General features: G+C 37.2%; 3 protein-coding genes across 3 annotated transcripts; 1 reads left to right on the forward strand and 2 right to left on the reverse strand.

Annotated features, from left to right (window-relative positions):
• The first annotated feature begins 1,809 nt into the window (after positions 1-1,809).
• On the forward strand, positions 1,810-2,172 carry LOC107828924 (uncharacterized). Its single transcript, XM_016656316.1, has one exon. It carries the CDS (start codon positions 1,810-1,812, stop codon positions 2,170-2,172), a length of 363 nt encoding a protein of 120 aa, XP_016511802.1.
• Positions 2,173-6,720: 4,548 nt separating this feature from the next.
• Positions 6,721-7,401, reverse strand: LOC142182046 (putative mitochondrial protein AtMg00860). Its single transcript, XM_075255906.1, has one exon. The coding sequence runs from the start codon at positions 7,399-7,401 to the stop codon at positions 6,721-6,723; it is 681 nt and encodes a 226-aa protein (XP_075112007.1).
• A 4,239-nt stretch (positions 7,402-11,640) lies between these two features.
• On the reverse strand, positions 11,641-15,162 carry LOC107828928 (uncharacterized). Its single transcript, XM_016656324.2, has 6 exons — positions 14,667-15,162; positions 13,494-14,014; positions 13,205-13,397; positions 12,694-12,758; positions 12,308-12,518; positions 11,641-12,239 (listed from the first exon to the last, which is right to left on the reverse strand). Exons 1-6 carry the CDS (start codon positions 14,832-14,834, stop codon positions 11,886-11,888), a joined length of 1,512 nt encoding a protein of 503 aa, XP_016511810.1. The 5' UTR covers positions 14,835-15,162; the 3' UTR covers positions 11,641-11,885.
• Between the last annotated feature and the right edge of the window lie 1,098 nt (positions 15,163-16,260).

A 16,260-nucleotide genomic window follows, 5' to 3' on the forward strand; every position in this document is an offset into this window, starting at 1 on the left:
AGGTGCGTGGGGTCAACTAACATGTGAATTAGTCATGGCGAGAGTGAGTTTGACCTAAGGGTGTCTAACGGGTGGGCCGGGCCGGGTTGTGTAGGTAAAAATTGAAACTGTCCGGATTTCGAATCGGGACGGTTATGGGTTAGGAATTATCGGGCTTAACGGGTTCGGATTTATCCGGGTAAAAAATGAACCGCAAGGGTTACGGGTACAAGGGGTCGGGCCGGGTTTTTTTTTTTGTTGGTATTTTGTATAAATATGGTAATTTATATTAATATAAAGAATACATGAAGATGGAAAAAAAATTGCACTTATAAATTACAAGTGCTACATTTATTTCAAAATTCAAACTTACAAATTGAAAGGTTTACATTTAACAATAAGTAAATTAACGAAAAAAGAATAAATTCAAAGGTTTTGCATTGCCTTAGACTTTAAAACCTTAAAAAAAATAAAAAAATCTAGCCTTTAAACCGGTCCGATCCGGTCTGAACCGAGCCGATTAACCGATTCTACAGGGATTTTGGTTGATCGGGTTTGACCGATCCGGTTAACCGGATGAATTAAAGTGAACGGACCAACCCCCTAACTTCGGTAACCCAGCCCATCCGGCCCCCTAAGTACCGGACCGGATCAGGCCGGGTTTCAACCGGTTTGGGCCGGGCCGGCCCTGGGTCAACCCGGCCCGTTTGACACCTCTAGTTTGACGCTTTCTTCTCTCTTGTCGTTGCCTAACCTACGTACTGTTTATAAATGCGGTACTATTTCCTAATATTAGCTATTCTATCATTAATTATCGAAGAAAATAAAAAATCTACTTAGTTTAGGGCTCTTCACTAGTCTTACCAGTGAGAATCCTTCTTCGTGCCCTCCTTCCATTCACTTTTACTTATTTAAGATTTTAAAAATAGATTTTTAATTTTATTTGTCACTTTTAACCTAACAAGAGAAACAATTTCTTTTTTCCTATTATACTCACAATATTAGTTAGTTATTTTAAATTATTTTCTCAAATCCATTAAAAATATGTATCAATTAACATGAGTATCATGATAGATTATGTACTTTATTTATTATTTCTTAAGGGATGCGTAAAGTCCATAGTCGACAAGTAAAAGTAAACGTAGGGAGTAAATATGTTACAGTTCCGTATGTTGTGTTATTGCAAATTTTTTAGCATTATAAAATTTCAACGCGCAAGATGAGTAGGGGCAGAGCGACAGAGCTAGATGAAATTCCAGTGGAGCTTTGGAAGAACGCGGGTCGAGTAGGTTTGGAGTGTCTCACTGGGTTGTTTAATGTCATTTTTAAGATAAACAGGATGCCCGAGGAATGGAGGTGGAGTACGATAGTTCCGTTGTACAAGAACAAAGGTGATATCCAAAATTGCAGCAATTATATGGTATAAAGTTTTTGAGCCACACTATGAAGATTTGAAAGAGGGTGGTGGAAGCCAGGATGAGAAGGAGCATGTCTATTCCCGAGAACTAGTCCGGATTCATGCCGGGGCGCTCGACTATGGAAGCTATTCATCTGGTGAGGAGATTAGTGGAGCAGTATAGGGAGAGGAAAAAAAACTTGCACGTGGTGTTTATCGACCTTGAAAAAATGTACGATAAAGTGCTGAGGGAAGTTTTGTGGAGGTGTCTGGAGGTTAGCGGTGTTCCGGTAGCGTACACTAGGGTGATTAAGGATATGTACGATAGTGCTAAGACTCGGGTGAGGACTGTGGGAAGGGACTCGGAGCACTTTCCAGTTGTGATGAAGCTGCACCAGGGATCGACTCTTAGCCCGTTTTTATTTTCTTTGACGATGGACGTGTTGACCCGGCACATACAGGGGGAAGTGCCATGGTGCATGCTATTTGCCAATGATATAGTGTTTATCGAAGAGCCGCGAACTGGGGTCAACGCAAGGTTGGAGATTTGGAGGCAGACCTTGGAGGCTAAAGGTTTCAAGTTGAGCAGGACTAAGACAGAATACTTAGAGTGTAAATTCAGTGACGGGACTCATGAGTCACACGTGGATGTGAAGCTTGATACTCAAGTTATCCCCAAGAAAGGTAGTTTCAAGTATCTCGGGTCTACTATCCAGGGTAATGGGAAGATTGACGAGGATGTCGTACATCGTATTGGAGAGAGATGGATGAAATGGAGGCTTGCGTCCAGCGCTTGATGTGATAAGAATGTTCCACCAAGACTTAAAGGTAATTTTTACAAAGTGGTGGTTCGACCAACTATGCTATATGGGGAGGAGTGTTGGCCAATTAAGAACTCACACATGCAGAAGATGAAAGTAGCAGAAATAATGATGTTGAGATGGATGAGTGGGTATACCGGGAGAGATAAGATTAGGAATGAAGCTATTCAGGATAAAGTGGGAGTGGCCTCTGTGGATGACAAGATGCGGGAGTCGAGGTTGAGATGATTCGAACACGTAAAGAGGAGAAGTATTGATGCTCCTGTCAGGAGGTGTGAGAGGCTGACTATGGCGGGTTTGAGAAGAGGTCGAGGTAGGCCAAAGATGTATTGGGGAGATGTGATTAGGCATGATATGGCGCAGCTTCAGCTTACTGAGGACATGACCTTTGATAGGAAGGTATGGAGGTCGAGGATTAGGGTAGAAGGGTAGTAGGTATTTGTAAGTTTCTCCTTTTCTTACTAGTTTCTTTAGTAGCACTCAGGTTTTTGTACATGCTTAAGTAGATCGTTACTTTATCATATGATTTAGTTCGCTCCTAATATTGTATTTCTTGTTGTTAGTGTTTAGTACTACTATTTTTCCTCCTCCCACCCCCACCCTTTTTTTTCTTCTTCTTATTCTTCTTCTTCTTCTTCTCTTCTTGTCTTCTTCCTCTTCTTCTCCTTCTTTTTCTTCTTCTTCTCACTCTTTCTAAGCTGAGTGTCTATTGGAAACAGTTTATCTGCCTCCACTAGGTAGGAGTAAGGTCTGCGTACGCACTACCCTTTCCAAACCCCACTTGTAGGAGTATACTGGATTTGTTGTTGTTGTAGCAATATAAAATTGGGGGTTTAAGAATTCTATAGGGAACATTTCCCCGCAGTTTACTGAAATGTAATCGTTAAGCTACTTCGTAAATACCGTAGTATATTTGCTATTTTGGGGCCTATTCTGTTGTATGTTTTTCATTGATATCAATACTCAAATACATCCTCTAGACCAAATATTCGGAGTTTTCTCAAACTAAAATTATTCTAAGATTTTGACATTGTGTATCTCTAAGCACCGTTGAATGTAGATATTCTCATTGCAAGTTGCAGGATATTAGGCCTGAAAACTCGAGCAACCATTCTCCTATGTGTCAATTACTAGCGCATCCAAGACCCTATCTCCCAACTCAGCTGAAGAGGCCTAGCTAGCCTAATGCGAGAAGTGCTAATTCGGTTCATTCAAGAATGTCACTGCCTTGGAATCTATATATTTATATAAAGGAGGGCCAAAGAGTGCTGACATGGCGCATCTCTTTGGCCAGCATTTATACTTTTCTTTTTTCCTGAATTTTTAGCCGTTTTACAATTTTTTCCATTTATGTGCTCTTTTAACAATAAAGAAGACGGATACAGCCGATTACGAAAGAGCGCCACACTCGTAACACTCCGACATATAATGATTAATTAATACAAGACAGAGATTAATCATACCATTAAGACATATACATTCTCATCTCCTTTCCTGATTTTCTCTATATTTGTTTCAATTCACCACCACTTTTCATACTTAAAAAGTTCATGCTTATGCTCCGCTATCACATTTAGTTGAAACACAAATCAACGAATTCCTTTTTATTCGATCTATGTTCCTTTTTGAAAGAACTGTTTTGTATCATTTCCTTACTTTACACGTAAAACATTTTCGCCTATGACTAATTGGCTATGTAGTTTATCTTTTGTTCTTGTGTATTTTGTTATTGTTGTCTTTTTTTTTTTTTTGCTTATTTCCTTATGACTTTTTTCCTTTTTTATTTTTGTTGAAAAAATTTATTACTCCATATTTTCTATTGCAGGACAAGATATTCAAAGTCACCAAATCACATGGAATTATTGTGTTCACTCTTTGCCAATTATAACGGTGGCTATCTTCCGGCCTCATTTATCTTGGGTAAAAAACCATTAATTTTCACATCCAAACTCTTTGTTTTATCTTAATTTTGGAAAAATTTACTGTCATATGGATTAGCTGCCACTAACTTCTTTTTTTATTTGTGGGTTTCAATAATGTGGAATAAAGTGATGATTTTTTTAAATATGGAATGTTAGAAAATGAGATGTCAATAAATACAGCGTCAACAAGATTAGTAAGGCAATTTCAAAAAAGGGGAAAAGTTAATTGATGAAAGAAAAGATAAAATACAGGGAATCAGATGTAATGAACTAGTATGGATTATAGTAACTGAGACAAAAATAGAAGGGAGAAAGCTTTATTGATCAAGGAAGCACTGTTTGTCAATAGAATTTTACACAGATCTAGCTAATTACAGTAGACCTAGATAGATACTCCATGGAAATGACCTGAGAATTAAGAAGAGAAAAGGAGGTTAGGATCCAGAGAGAAGAGAGAGAGAAATGAGAGAGAAAAGAGAAGGAGTTTGTTAGGAAGTAATGGAATTACCGAAAATTGATTGATGCTTCCCTCTTCCAAATATAATTTATTGTTTGTTAATGTTGGTTGGGTTACTACAAGTGGGCCATCGACTTTCTTATTAATTTGGCCCAATGTGTCTTTATTTATACTGGCCCAAAGATGTAGCCTATAGAAGCTTCTACACCCCATTATAGCAATACCCTATCTCCACTTTCCTAATTCCACCTTCAAACGTTACAATCCCTTCCCCTTCAAAGAATGACCTTGTCCTCAAGGTCTTTGCAGAGCCACGAACTCTAGAAATCTGCCTTTAATGTAACCCCAATCTTCCCATGTGGCTTCTTCTTCACTCAAATTAGTCGAGTGAACCAAGACTTTCACACGAACCCCATTATCCACTTTAGTCATTTTTCGCTGCAAGGTAGCCATAGGCTGAATCAAGACTCGACCTGCATCGTCACAAATCAGAGGTTCTGGCTGAGAATCGATAGCTGGTCCAACCCTTTTCTTCAACTGCGAGATGTGGAAGACTGGATGTAGCTACGAATCTGCTGGCAACTCCAAACGGTAAGCCACTGAACCCACTCTTTGTAAGACTTTATAAGGCCCATAATAGCGAGCACATAACTTCACATTCCTACGTGCAGCGATAGAAGCCTGTCGATAAGGTTGTAATTTGAGATAAACCAAATCTCCAACCTCAAGGGCTCTCTCAGTTCTGAGTCTATCTGCATAAAACTTCATTCTTGACTGAGCTTGAGTTAGATTGTCTTTGAGTATCTGTAATAAATGTTGTCTCTATGCTAAGAATACTCTAGCTGGATATCGACCAATGCTTGGCAAGGAGCCTAATGGTAACTGAGTCGGGGGATAACCATATAGGGCTTGAAAAGAAGTAGTTTTAAGGGAGCTATGGTAGTTGGTGTTGTACTACCATTCTGCCAAATGGAGCCATTTAACCCATTCCTTAGGATTGTTGAAAACCATATCCCTCAAATAGGTCTCCATACATCTGTTGAGACTATCAGTCTGACCATCTGATTGAGGATGGTAAGCTGAACTAATATTAAGCTTAGAACCCAAGGTCTTGAATAGATGCTGCCAGAAGTGGCTAGTGAAAATGGTATCTCTATCAGATACAATAGTCTTAGGAAGCCCATGTAGTCTATAGATCTCTCTATGAAATAGTTCTGCTATATCTTGAGCTGTGAATGGATGCTTAAGAGGTAGGAAATGTCCATACTTGGTTAATCTGTCAACTACCACCAAGACTGCATTTTTATGACCTGACTGAGGTAACCCTTCTACAAAATCTAGGGAAATGTCTTCCCAAGCTTGGTTGGGTATGGATAAGGGCTGTAGTAATCCTGGAGGGTGAACATGTTCTGACTTCACCCTTTGACACACATCACACTCACTAACCCATTCACATACTTCTGTCTTCATGTTAGGCCAGTAGAATATAGATTGCACTCTTCTATAGGTCCCTTGTTGCCCTGAATGACCACCTAAAGGTGACTGATGTAGTGCTTCCAGTATCTTATGCCTTAACTCAATACTCTTCCCAATATAGATCTTTTGTTTATACCTGATAATTCCCTGATGTAAAGAATAGTCTACATTACTGTCAGAGGCAATGGCCAATTCCCTCAACAGTTGTAAGGACACAGGGTCAGATTCATAGCTTAGACTCACTTCCTGTAACCAAGTAGCTTGAGTTGTAGACATAGCCAGTAAGGGTACTTTCTTCATCTTGTCTTCTTGAAAGAGCATCAGCTACTGTGTTTTTTGTTCCCTTCTTATATTGTACTTCATAGTCTAACCCCATCAACTTGGTTTGACTTTTCTGTTACAATGCTGTAGTTACTTTTTGTTCCAAGAGATATTTCAAACTCTGATAATCTGTCTTGACAATAAAGTGTCCACCTTGGAGATAATGTCTCCATTTGTCTACTGCAGCTAACACTGCCATATATTCCTTCTCATATGTAGAGAGACCCCTGTTTTTGGGAGCTAAAGCCTTACTGAAATAGGCTATAGGTCTACTCTCTTGCATCAACACAGCTCCCATGCCAGTAGAGCAAGAATCTGTCTCCATAATGAATGGCTTGGTGAAGTCAGCTAAAGCCAATACTGGTCTGATGCCATGGCTTCTTTCAATTGCTGAAAAGCCACTTCTGCTTCTGCATTCCATTGGAATGAGTTCTTCTTCAATAGATTAGTCAGTGGTCTACTAATGATACCATAAGATTTGACAAACCTCCTGTAGTAACCAGTAAGCCCTAGGAAACCCCTAAGAGCTTTGACATTCTTGGGAACATGCCAGGACACCATGGCTTCAATCTTAGAAGGGTCAGTTGATACTCCCTTCCCAGATATTATGTGCCCTAAGTATTCCACCTTATCTTGTCCAAAAGAACATTTGGATAGCTTGGCATACAACTGCTCTTTCTGCAATACTTCCATTACTTTTCTGAGATGTAATGCATAAGTTACAACAGAAGAACTATAAACTAAAATATCATAAAAAAATACTAGCACAAATTTCCTCAAGTAAGGCTTGAAAACATGGTTCATAAGACTTTGGAAGGTCGCAGGTGCATTAGTCAAGCCAAAGGGCATGACCTTGAACTCATAATGCCCTAAATGAGTTCTAAATGCAGTTTTGAAAATATCACACTTCTCCATTCTTATTTGATGGTAGCCAGCCCTAAGGTCAATTTTAGAGTAGATACAAGATCCTTTAAGCTCATCCATTAGATCATCTACTAAGGGGATAGGAAACTTATCCTTAACAATCATTTTGTTAAGTTCCCTATAGTCAATTCAAAATCTCCAACTCCCATCCTTCTTTTTGACAAGGAGAACTGGGGATGAGAATGGTGAATGACTTGGCTGTATGATTCCATTAGTGAGCATTTCATCAACTTGCTTTTCTATTTCATTTTTCTGGAAATAGTTGTACCTGTATGGTCTGATGCTAACTGGTTTTGCATCAGGTTTCAATGGAATGAAATGGTCATGCTCCCTGCTTGGTGGTAATGTCTTGGGTTCTGCAAATACTCCTGGAAACTTCTCCAATACAGATTTGATCTCTGCAGGTATGGTTGTAGCCTCCTTCATTTCTGTAACTGTTATTGTAAATAAATGTGCCCATATCACTTGCCCTTTCTTCAAAAGTTGTTTAACCCCAGAGGCTGTCATAGCTTGCAGTTTCCCTTTTTCAGAGAACCCTTTCGGATCCACCCTTTTTCCCTTGACACTAACATGTAGCCTGTACTTAATAAAATCAAAGAGTACTTGGTTGTGTCTTCTTATCCAATCTCCACCTAACACCATATCACAACCACTCACATCCAACAATCTGAGTTTATGTTCAAACTCAATGCCATGTATCTTCCACTTAAACTGAGGACATGAATAGTAGCTCATCAAATGACTCCTATTAGCAGCTGTTACTCTCATAGGAGCATTCTCTTGGATTGCACATCCTAGTTGTTTGGCAGTGCTACTAGCAACAAAACTATGAGTACTACCACTGTCAACTAGTATAATCAGTCCTTGCTTCCCATACATCCCCTTCAACTTGATAGTGTTAGAAGTAATAGTGCCAGATAATGCATTTAAACTGATTGCTTCATCAATTACTTCTTCAGGAACCTCTAGTGCTCTCTCTATTTCCTCCACTCTAGGTTCTTCTTCTACTTCTTCTTGTTCAGTTGTCCATATAATGCATTCAATTATCTATCCTTACATTTGTGACCGGGAAAGTACTTTTTCCCACACCTGTAGCATTCTCCCTTAGCTTTTCTAGCTTCAAACAATTTATTCCTTGAGATGACAGAGTTAGTATTGCCTTCCTTTGGGATAAAATTAGAAGCTCTACTCCCTGAAGTACCATGAGTCATACTATACTGACAAGTGCCCCTTCCCACACTTCCTTTATTCTTTCTGCTTACTGCTTCTAGTAACTCTTCTTTGTGTCTAGCTTTCTCAACTGCCTAGCTTAAAGAAAAAGGGTCCAACATCTTAACTGTGTGTCGAATTTCTTCTTTAAGCCCTTCAATGAAGAACCCTAGAAAGAACTCCTTAGGAATGGTAGGGTGCTTAATCAATACCCAAGTCTTAAGGTCTTCAAATTTTTCTAGGTATTCTGTCACACTCCCCACTTGTTCAATTCTTTTAAATTTGCCTAGCAAGTTAAGATTACTATTGTCTGAATCATTGAATCTTTTGCAGATTTCCTCCACAAAGTCGGGCCATCTCACCACACCTATACTAATTTGGTATGAAAAGTACCATGACTCAGCCTTTCCATTTAAATGAATAACAACAGTTTCAAGTTTATGCTGAGGATCAGAGATGTGATTATAATGGAAGTACCTTTCACATTTCCTCAACCACGACCTGGGATCACCATCTTCAAAGTATGGACAGTCTACCTTTGAAGCAAAGCTGCTCGAGTGGTATCTCCCCATAGGCTGCTCGTGAGGCTCCACCATTCTTGCCCTACTTCAAGAACCTTCCACCTGAAGATTTCCTGAAGGCGCACTTCCCAGAATTCCATCTTTACTAACGAAGATTTTATCCATCATTATGTCAAACTTGTGATGTAAATCATCCATTTTTGAGTCATTGGAGTCCAGCTTTTTATTCGTCTCTGACATGTAATTCTGTAATTGATTCTCCAATTTCTTTATGTTTTCTTCTGTAGCTTTAGCCCTAGTTTCTGGTATTGTCATGGTGCCAGGACTTGCTCTGATACCAAATCTGTAATGAACTAGCATGGATTATAGTAATTGAAACAAAAATAGAAGGAAGAAAGCTTTATTGATCAAAGAAGCACTGTTTGTCAATGGAATTTTATATAGATCTAGCTAATTACAGTAGACCTAGCTAGATACTCCATGGAAATGACCTGAGAATTAAGAAGAGAAAAGGAGGTTAGGATCGAGAGAGAAGAGAGAGAAATGAGAGACAAAAGAGAAGGAGTTTGTTAGGAAGTAACGGAATTACCGGAAATTGATTGATGCTTCCCTCTTCCAACTGTGTATTTATTGTTTGTTAATGTTGGTTGGGCTGCTACAAATGGGCCAACGACTTTCTTATTAATTTGGCCCAATGTGTCTTCACTTATACTGGCTCAAAGATGTAGCCTATAGAAGCTTCTACACCCTATTATAACAATACCCTATCTCCCCTTTCCTAATTCCGCCTTCAAACGTTACATCAGAATTGCATCCAAAACGTATGGCTATCTTTTGTAATTTCAGGTTTTGCTGAATACGTGGTGGGTGAGGAGATAAACAAAAGAGAACGAGGAAGAAGGTAAAAAGGGAGAATAAAGAAGAAGAAGAAAATTGGTCTTTTTTAATCTATTCTTTTGGGTATATAAAAATTATTACTTTTGTTTCTTTTTATTTTATTTAATGAGATATAGTAATTTTTTGCCTTTTCTTATTTACTTTGTGAATATAATGGTGGAATCAAATAAATTTGAAAAGTTTATATATAAAATTAAATTCAATATATTCAAAGAATTAGTCACATTTTTAGTAAATTAATTTTTTTTAGGTCATGATTTTGAATCAAAAATCTTTCGGACTATCAACCCTCGTATTTAAAAGCCCCTATATTTATTCTTTGTTTATATTAGCAAAATAAATACTTTTATATTTTTGTAGGAGCGCGGCTTTTGTGACATTTAAAATCGGAGAAAGTTATAGTAGTGAAAATCTTAAATTTTTTATGATAATAATACATATATCAAAGATTGTTATTCTTGTAAGTATGTACATGTATGCACGTTTACACTTGGAAAGGATAAAATTAAAACAAAGAAGTATTTGTGTGAGAAATAAAATTAAATCAAATATTCATAAAATAATGATGGAATTTACAAACTATGTAAATATTAGAATTTAGTTTTTCTTTTCAAACAAAATAAAATGTCTGCAGTATATTGCCAACTAAAGGTCTCAAAGAATTTCTTAAAAAAATATTTAAATATATTAAATATTTGAATACATTAAGATTATACAATGAAACATGTGTTTACAAGCACAAACTGTAGAACCTACAACTTTGAATAGGGTTGGTTCTACACATACAGAGAGAAGGGATTGGGGGACTTCTATTAATTTTTATCGTAACATTACAAAATGTATAACTTACTATAGGTTGACAATTAGTATTAAGATAAAATGTGTTGTTATGGAGTTAAAAATGATTATTTATGTTTATAACTGCCTGTGAAAATGGTGATGGTTTGGGACATGAACAAAGGAAAGGACGTGTTTTTATTTTATTCTCTTAAGCAAAAAAGGTAGATTGATTGTATTTGGTCTTAATACTTCTTTGCTAATTCATTTTGGTGCTCCTCTAGCTATTGATACTACTACCATATTACTAATTCATTGAAAGACAACTGCTTAAAAAAAAAAAATAGAAGAAGAAAAAAAGTTAGTGCAATCAAGATACTGTAAGTTACTTTATGTAATTGTGGTGACACTGAAAGTTTATCAGTTTCCTTTTTAGTCGATATTGTGTTCTCGACAATAAAAAAAAAATATATGTTTTAAACTACTTTCAGTAATTTAATAGTATTAGAAAATTATCATTTCAAAAATTGAATAGGTTTTCCTTAACTGCCGAAGCGCGAACTAATTAACTAGTTTATAAGTAAACAAGTGCGAAGTTTTAGATTGGTGAATAAACCAAAAGAAGTTTACGTAATTTCCTTCCAACTCTATCTTACAATTTTAATTGTTGAAGTGTTAATTAAGTGAGATATTCAAGGGAGATAATAGATAATTTAGACAAATATTCTTACGACTAACGCAATTAAATATCTTCCAAATACGTGGACTGAAATAGTATTATGGTTTATACGGGTTGCAAAATTACTTCAATTATGTTCCTAATTGTTGGGTGATGAATAGTACTCCACATTTACTGTCAAACAAGTGACATAATTTTCAACGAAGATACGCTGTTTTAAATATCAATATTCACTTTGACAAAAACTTCTGCCGACGAACGAGAAATCATGTCCAAGTATCAATAAATTAGAAGTTCAGCTGACTTGAAACCTGTGATCATCAATTACTCTATCTACCACATAGTACATACTCAATTCACATTGCAACTTAGTTTGCTTGCTCGTGATGGTATAGGTAATATTTTTCGGACTGACATGACAATTACCTAATACATTATTGGTACCAAGTAGTTTTAGCACCAATCTAATTTCTTGTCTATCTTCTTGACTACCTAAAGAATAACAACTACGTTTTCTCTTTTTGCTCCTCTTTCTCCAGTTTAAGGACTTGTTCAATGGAACTTTCTTTTCTTTTAATGAAAGAATCAAGAGACAATTGATTAAAGGGTATGGGCATTTTACATGGACTTTCATCAACAGGTCCCTTAACCATAGATTCCATCATTAGTTTCTTCTCAATACCTTCAGCTGGGCATGCCATTATCTCTGAGCAGAGCTCAGTGGCCTTTTCAGGCACACTGGGCTTATATCTAAGCAGCTTAGCATATTCATTTAAGAGATGAAACATGTAATCATACACATACTCCATCTTCAAATCTTCTTGAATAAAATTGCTTGCACTTCTACCAATTTTTTGTGCCTGAGAAAAGTCAACAGGACAAAATTAATTGATACTATATTTAGTTGTTGTAAGGGTAATGTAGTTACCTTTTTCTTATTTCTATTGCCCCAATCAACTGCAAACTTAATGGATCCACACTTGTCATTTTCATTTATGGGCCAATAATGGACTTGTGGCATCAAACTTCTCGAGAAGAAATCATAGTAGTGGGGTGTTACAAGCAAAGAAACTGAGTCACAAGCAAGAATATATTTCTCACTAACAGACCATGCAGATCCTTCAATGTATATTTTGTATCTGCATGCATTTGTAAAAACATTATATATAGCATGGGTCACACAAATAAAGAAAATTATTATTATAAGCTAATGAAATTTGAGAGAGGAAACAGGGGAAAAACCTTCAATTGGCAGATTGGTATTAATGTTATTGGTATTATAAAGGTATGACAATGAAGCTTGATTGGATTTACCTATGGTGACATTGGTTTCCTAAGTCAGAATTCTTGAATCCTTGCTTTATCTCTTTCTTCCAATCCTGTAAACAGCAGCAAATGTGTCGGTAAATTTTGAAACCTTCAGGAGACCACAGTTTTTCGTGTGATCTATAGGTTACGCATTCGAGCCGTAGCATCAGCCATTGATGCTTGCATTTGGGGACTGTCTACATTGCATTCTATTGGGGTGTAGTCCTTTCGCGAACACTGCGTAAACGCGGAATGTGCACCGGACTCCCCTTTTCAGGAGACCAGAGTTCATCCTTAGTTCTGATGCCGGAAGGGGTAAATACTATTCACACGAACTATTTATACCAAATTACATTAATTTACTATGATTATATGATAAGTTGAGGTGAGAATCTATATTTAATTAACCAAGATTAGGTTGCAAAAGTGAATCTAAAAACACATGTCATGTTTACATATATTTGGTGTAAATATTGAATGCGAGTAAATGTTTTCAAGGAAGAGTGTGGAAGCTCACCTGGACATAAATGCGAGCATTCCACTCCTGATTTTCGGACACGTTGCACTTAACGAGCTCCATTCTCTTCTCAGCGACTTCTGGATTGCCTTTCCAGTAAGCATATGGTTCCCTATCCTGCCATTTCTGCTTCTTGTTCCCTTTTTCAAGATCCTTTAACAAGTCTTGCCATGGCTTTATATTGATTTCAGCCCTACCAAATTGATCAAACTAGCAACTTATATATATATTATAGCATGCAAAATGTAAAGGCCGCATAAAACTTAAAGAGTAAAAACTTGATCCTTACCATCCCCAAAAAGACCAATCAGGAAAGACAATATCCAACGTTTCACTATCTCCACAATATCGAAACAAAGGTGGTGGAGCTATTGCATTATCTCCAACAAAATCACTTGCTCTTATAACCGGCCAATCGACACAATCGAACATTAAATCAAGATCAGGAATTTTTCCAGGGTACCTTCGTAACAACTGAAGAATGCCCCATAACGTAAAAACATCTCTAGTTTGAAATCCCTTCTCATATGTTTCTACATAAGCTCTTCCATTCAAAATTACAAGTCTGAAATTAGCAGTCCTGTTGGCCCTTTCGACCATTTCTTTCGTTATTCCTGTTTTCCTCCACAGCTTTAAATCTTCGTGTATCCAATGGAAGTAATGTGGACATCTCGGATTGGCTGATGAAGGTTTGTTGTTAATGATTTTGTAATCTGGTGGGTAGTGATTTACTGGACAGGTTTTTGTAGGGTTACCAGATGAACAATTGAGTGGAAATTCTCGTGTCCTACTTTGCAATACTTTGTTTACCTAGAACATCGAAAAGACAATAAAAATAACAACCAAAATTAGCCTCCTTTTGGTAAACAGGTCATTTTGATTCTAAAAAGAGTTGGAAAAATAATCTCTTGGCTACTTTATTTTACAACAAATTCTTTACGAGATATGAAATCAAGTGTCCGAAGCAACGGATAAAGTTATTTCTATTTAACCTATAGGTCACGGGTTCAAGCCGGAGAAGCAACCACTAATGCTCGCATTAGGGTAGGTTGTCTGCATTACCCCATTGGGGTGTGGTCCTTCCCCGAACCCTACGTGAACATAAAATACGTTGTGCACCGGGCTGCCCTTATATGACTTGAAATGGTGTCAAATTATAAAAAATTGAACACACAGAAAAAGTCAAGGGGATCCAACATATAGTATATTTACATAAATAAATAATTAATTATCTAGCTACATAGTGTATTTTTCCGGCAAAGAAATATCAATTGACGCCTCTTGATATAAGGCGGCTCCGCCACTGAGTTAGGAGTACTACAATTAATTTTCAGGTTGCTTGGAGTTCTATCAACTCATTTCGGTACGATTAAGTGCTGAAAAATGTTGGAATTTTCTCCACTTACAATTAGAAGACTCCATACATAAATAGAACATGAATAACTAAAGAAATTAAACTTACGGCTGAGGTTGTGTCGAGCACCGTCGTCCACATGTATGAACCTAGTACGAGAAGGAAGACTAATAAAAGAAGAGAATGTTTTGAATAGGGCTTGTTGATGTAATGTGGAAGCCAAAATGAGTCTGTGGATCTTCTGTAATTCCCAATCCTTTGGTATCCAATATCCATGCTTTCTTCTGATATACTCTATCCTTCTGTCTACTCAAATTCCCTGATATTAATCAACATTACAGATTAAACGGAAAAAAGAAAAATACATGTCAATACTAAATTGGTCAGATAACATGCATATTTCACCTTAAGAAAAGTTTTTCTCGTGAACTTGCATGGAAACGGCAAGAAAGAAGCTTGAAGCTTGTTCCCCTTTATTTATTTTTCTTATAGCAAAAGTCACCTTTGAAGCCGAATCCAAGATTTAAATTTGATTAATTCAATTTATAAAATCTTAATTGAACATTTGGAATTATTGTTCGAAATTTAGTAATTTATACGTATGAAAAAATGTTGAATTCGATTGAGCCCGTAACTTCTTTTTGATTTTCAAAGCAGTGAGTATGAAAGGAAAGAAGAAATAGAAAGGAATGGTTTGTACACCTGATTTTTCAGGTTCTGCTTAGTACTGTACAATAATTTATTGCTGATTCTCCTTTTTTACCTTTCTTTCTGGTTGCGTATAACAGAGCTGTAATACTTGGAGCCATGCAATTGAAAGTGGAGAATGAAAAGCAAGTAGTTTAATTATCTTGAATTAATCTGGTAATTTTGTAGAAAAGGAAAATTACATATGACAAGTCTAATTGTCCGAGTCAATTGAGTGGGCTCCCTCTTGGACCAGAGATTTCAATGGGCAGTAAACCAACTTTAGCTTGAGTTATGGGGCAGCCCATCGTTCTAGGAAGGACAAAAAGCTTAGAAACAACAACAACCCAGTGTAATCTCACTAGTGGGATCTGGGGAGGGTAATGTGTACGCAGACCTTACCCCTACCCCGAAGGAGTAGAGAGGCTGTTTCCGAAAGACCCTCGGCTCAACAAGACAAAAGGACAAAAGAACAAAAGAAAATAATATTAGTAACACCACAGAACAATATGAAAGAAATATATACATACATATATATATATATGAAAAATAAGAACAACATGAAATCAAGAGGCATGATACCAAGCAAAAGCAAAATAGTATCCTTACCAAACTAGTCCCCCAAAGTTATGACATAAGACAATACTCAGCTACCTCCTAACCTACAACCTTAATACTCGACCTCCACATATTCCTATCAAGTGTCATGTCCTCGGAAATCTGAAGCATCGCCATATCCTGCCTAATCACCTCCCCCCAATACTTCTTAGGCAGCCCTCTACCTCTTCTCGAGCCCTCCACAACCAGCCGTTCACACCTCCTTACCAGACTTGCTTCCCGCATCTTGTCATCAATGGGAGCCACGCACACCTTCTCTCGAATATCATCATTCCTAATCTTATCCATCCTACTATGCCCGCACATCCACCTCAACATCCTCATTAGAAAGTGAGAGGAAATTAAACTGACTTTGGTCACTTAAATGTATTTTTAAAAAGTTGGAGGTCCTTTTTAG

This window comes from Nicotiana tabacum, chromosome 6, assembly GCF_000715075.1.
Source record: "Nicotiana tabacum cultivar K326 chromosome 6, ASM71507v2, whole genome shotgun sequence".
Lineage (NCBI taxonomy): Eukaryota > Viridiplantae > Streptophyta > Magnoliopsida > Solanales > Solanaceae > Nicotiana > Nicotiana tabacum.